General features: G+C 44.8%; 1 protein-coding gene across 1 annotated transcript in view; it reads right to left on the reverse strand.

Annotated features, from left to right (window-relative positions):
* Positions 1-2658: 2658 nt before the first annotated feature.
* The window catches only part of LOC103129626 (mitochondrial sodium/hydrogen exchanger 9B2-like), a 13071-nt gene continuing 11159 nt past the window's right edge, over positions 2659-4570 (reverse strand). The window contains exons 13-14 of the mRNA XM_016665264.1: positions 3900-4424; positions 2659-2828 (exon numbers count right to left, since the gene is read on the reverse strand). Coding sequence (XP_016520750.1) covers positions 2740-2828; positions 3900-4424 — 614 coding nt within the window. The 3' untranslated portion in view covers positions 2659-2739. The remainder of the gene's footprint in view (positions 2829-3899; positions 4425-4570) is intronic.

The following is a 4570-nucleotide window of genomic DNA, read 5'->3' on the forward strand; positions in this document are numbered from 1 at the left end:
AATAATAACAACAAAAATAATAATAATAAAATAATAATAATAATAATAATAATAATAATAATAATAATAATAATAATAATAATAATATTCCATCCATTTTAACCCTGTCCTCCAGGTGACCCCGCCATTTTTCCGGTTCCGGTTCTGGTTCAGGTTTAGGTTCAGATCTAGTTCTGGTTCTGGCTCTGTGGTTCTGGCGGCCCAGAGCTGCCTCGGTGTGACGTGGGTGTGATTTCTGCTGACTCTTTGTTTTTGTGGCTTTGTGATGTGAGGCGTTTGCACAAAGCGAGTTTCACACTGAGAGTGAAGAACCTGAACTCTGGTTCTGGTTCTGGTAACTCATCTGCATGTTGAGTCCAGAACCTTCAGCTCTGAGGTGGAACTGAACATTGGTTTAACTTTGTATCAGGTTCTGGACCTTCCCTCCTCAGACGGACCCTGCCTTGTTCCTGCTGCCGGTTTTGGGTCAGATGGAGGTGAAGCAGCTCCTCTCCCTGCAGAGCCGAGTTCAGGTCCAGACTGGGTTCAGCTGCAGAAACCAGAACCAGAACCAGGTCAGGGTCTGCGTGCAGCAGACGGGTTCTGAGCAGCTCTGTGGTTTCTGAAGCCGTCGCTGTGAACAAAAACCGAGTTAAAAGCAAAAACAGGAAACTGAGACGAGGGGCTGAAGGTCCGACGGTTCAGATCTGATCAGTTCTGATGTTTGCAGGATAACGAAGGATGTGATGAGCTGCAGGAGACGATTCGGTCCAAACCGCAGCCGGCCCGGTTCTGTAGGCTGCAGAACTTCATGGGTACCAACCCGGGGAGCAACTACATACTTTCCCTTCTGAGGTGTATGTGAACAAGTCACCCCCCCCCCCCACTGACCCCCATTACATAAACTTGTACAACTCATCTTTATTAAAATATCAATAATAATAAAACATATGTGTGAATAAATTGCTGCCTACAGGGCAATTAAACAAAAACAGGGAAATATTTCATCATTTAATATGTAAGTTAGCCAAAGAGCCTCTTCTGTTAGCCTGAGTCTAGCGCCACCTATAGGCTGCAGGTCTGAGGCTTTTTGTTAGCATGTTTTCTATCATCCTTATAGCTTCACCTGATCCAAACTGGCAACCCACATTAATAAAATGGTGAAATAATATTGACCAAAAAACACTGAACTTATAAAAGATATCAACATTTTTCCTACACAATCCTAACAAAGGTTTTAATGTTGAAGAAATAAACAGTTTGTTTATTTTTTAAACGGGGGGGGGGGTGTCATGTTTACATCCCACAACGACAATTTAGCTGACCTTAATATTTCCCGTGTTTTGTTTCGACCATTATTATTATTAGACTTACTGTTGATGTGTGACAGGTGAGTCTGTCAGACATTTAGAGCGAAACGGAATAAATCGCTTCCCGTTGAGACAACAACCATTTTAGGCTAGCTAAGGTTAGCTTAGCTTAAGGCTTAAGCTAACCTGAATATTTACAACCCTCCTGTTGATGCACTGACATTACCTACCTTCTGTCTTTCTACCACTTTGGTTGCCATGTTGGATTGTCAGGTAGGCGTTGCCGTGGAAACCTCCAGGAGCTGCAGCTGAGGAGCATCCAGCTCTGATTGGTCCATTTCCAGCTGGATCAGCAGTTTGGTTCTAAATATTTTCCAGGTTTTAGCAACAGGAAGGTTGCTATAGCAACAGGAAGGTTGCTATAGCAACAGGAAGGTTGCTATAGCAACAGGAAGGTTGCTATAGCAACAGGAAGGTTGCTATAGCAACAGGAAGGTGTTGATTCATCTGCAGCCACAGAGTGGTTATCAGAGCATTGTTTCTTTTTGATTATGAATAATAAATGAAGGTATAATTAATCTGTTTAGTGGTGAAGATCAGATTAAAAGATGTTGCACTGTAAACAATAACTGGTCAGATTAGATTAAATTCAGTTTTTATTGCTGCAGCATCAAAGGTCCAGTTCTGGTTACAAAAGCAGAACTTTGGTTTCTAACAGAGACACACAGAACCTGTTAGGAGGAGCTGGTTCTGGTGGATCCGGGTCCGGTGCAGGCTGAGGCACAGACCTCCAAACATCTGGACCTCCAAACATCTGGACCTCCAAACATCTGGACCTCCAGGACTCTCTATAATAACCTGAGTTCATGTTGGTGAAATAAAGCTACATTAAAACCAGATTTATTTTGACGTGAAGGAAACGTAACGACCTCCTTCTCCCAACAGTCCCAGTCTTCCTGCCTGGTTTTCCTGAACATGGTACCAGTTTGACCCGGTTCTGATCTCAGGGTGTTTTAAATGAGGAGGTGTTGGTCTGGTGGACGGAGCGGTTCTGACCCAGAATCGGTTCCTGTAGACGCCTGCAGCTTCAGCCTCAGCCTGACCGCAGAGCGACTCCACTTCCTGTAGTTCCCTCCACAATAAAACAAACTGTTTCCTCTCATCTGTAACAAAGTTCATTTCTATCCTCAGCAGAAATAATAAAGTTAAAAATATCCAATAATAAACACTAAATGAGCTCAAATTATTAGTAATTTTTTACTGACAGCAGAATAAATCTTTATTAAAAAAACGATAAAAATCAAACATAAAGAAGAAAACATCCAGGAACGAGGAGATTTCTGTTTCTGTTTTTTCTAACATGTCAAAACTTTGTCCCGACGTCCAGCAGATGGGTTTGTCCTGCTGGGAGAACTGGGCTGGTTCTGATCGGTTGGACCGGTCAGAACCGTCACACTTTGCTCTCAATGATCACGTGACTCTTTTCCTCAGCAGGTGCGTCAGGGCAGGTGGGCGGGGCTTCCCTCTCCGTCTCACCTGCTGGGTTTAGAGAAAACAAAGTAAACATCCTGAAGAAGAAGAAGAAGAAGAAGAAGATGATGATGATGATGATGATGAAGATTCACTGGTTTGATTCAGAGCAGCAGAGGAACTGATGGTCAGAGGTCAGAGGTCAGAACCCTGCAACCAGCATACAGAGGTGGGCTGCTAGCTAAAAAGTTAGCTATGCTAACCCTAAAGCGCTAATCATAAACAGTAGTTCTGCTAATGCTAAAGCAGTATATTAACATGGTATTTAGTGGGAGCTAATGCTAAAGTGCTACACCAACATGTTTAAAGGAAGCTAATGCTAAGACACTGCCAACATGGTGTTTAACAGATGCTAACGCTGAGCTCTATAGCAACATGAGATTTAGGGGAAGCTAATGCACTAAATTCATTAGCTACCCAACATGTGCTGGAACAACGTATCTCCCTCTACAGGGTCAGGTGTGTCATTACACCTGAACGGGTTCAGGACGTTTTTCTTCTCGTCGTTTCAGGTTTATATTTGTTGAGTTTTTTCACCCTGATGCTGATTTTATCTACCTGATGATGGCAGGAGTTTGGTCAGAAAGCACACAGGTGGATTTTAAACAGAAATGCATTCTGGGTACAGAAAAAACATCACTGGGTGGATAAAGTGAGGAGAGGAAATGCAACTGCAGGTTTACAGAACAGACAAGAAAATCTGGAAAATTAATCTGGAAAAATTAATTTAGCATAAAGTTAGCACACTAAACATTTTTTAAATTAGCTAAAGCGCTAAAGACAGTTAGCTCCACTGTTAGCATTAGTGTGGCCACCACTGTTTGGTTCATAATCAGTGGTTTTCCAGTTGGTCTCATTCCAGCTGAATAAAACCCGACTGGACCTTCTGCTGGTTCTGAAGGACGTTTCAGTCCAATCCTGAAGAGTTTTGTGGTTCTGACCCCTGACCTTGGGTTGACCTTCTCATCAGGTTCTCTGAAGCACCTGAAGGAGCTTCACAGTTCAAGGTCCAGTCACACCAGAACCAATGGACCGGGTCGTCCACTGGGCTCAGTAAAAACCTCCAGACTGTGAGCTGACCTTTGACCTGTCGGGCCAGGAGGCGCGGCCCAGCCAGTCCAATCCCCAGCGCCCCGATGGGAGCCGTGATCAGGATAGCTAGCACCGCTAGCGTTAGCACGTCCAGACCAAACTGGATCAAGGTCTCATCGCCTTCGTCCCGGGCCAGGTCCAACGCCTTGGAGCCGATCGCCGCCTGCAGGACAGAGGGACGGTTAGACCGGACCAGGCTGGTTCTGATGGTTCTGGTGGACCAGGCCGGTTCTGATGGTTCTGGTGGACCAGGTCGGTTCTGGTGGACCAGGTCGGTTCTGATGGCTCTGATGGACCAGACTGGTTCTGATGGACCAGGCTGGTTCTGGTGGTTCTGATGGACCAGACCGGTTCTGATGGACCAGACCGGTTCTAATGGACCAGACTGGTTCTGATGGACCAGGCTGGTTCTGATGGACCAGACTGGTTCTGGTGGTTCTGATGGACCAGACTGGTTCTGATGGTTCTGATGGTCCAGACCGGTTCTGGTGGACCAGACTGGTTCTGGTGGTTCTGGTGGACCAGGCTGATGTGTTGTTAGGATGTGGGGGTCAAGAGGTCAAGGTCAGATTTTCCCTCTTTACCTTTCAGGTTCATCATCATGAAAATATTGTTAATATTTATAATGAAAATATTTCTGATATTTTCCGTCTGCAGTA

The sequence above is a fragment of the Poecilia formosa genome, unplaced genomic scaffold (assembly GCF_000485575.1).
Source record: "Poecilia formosa unplaced genomic scaffold, Poecilia_formosa-5.1.2 Scaffold560, whole genome shotgun sequence".
NCBI lineage: Eukaryota > Metazoa > Chordata > Actinopteri > Cyprinodontiformes > Poeciliidae > Poecilia > Poecilia formosa.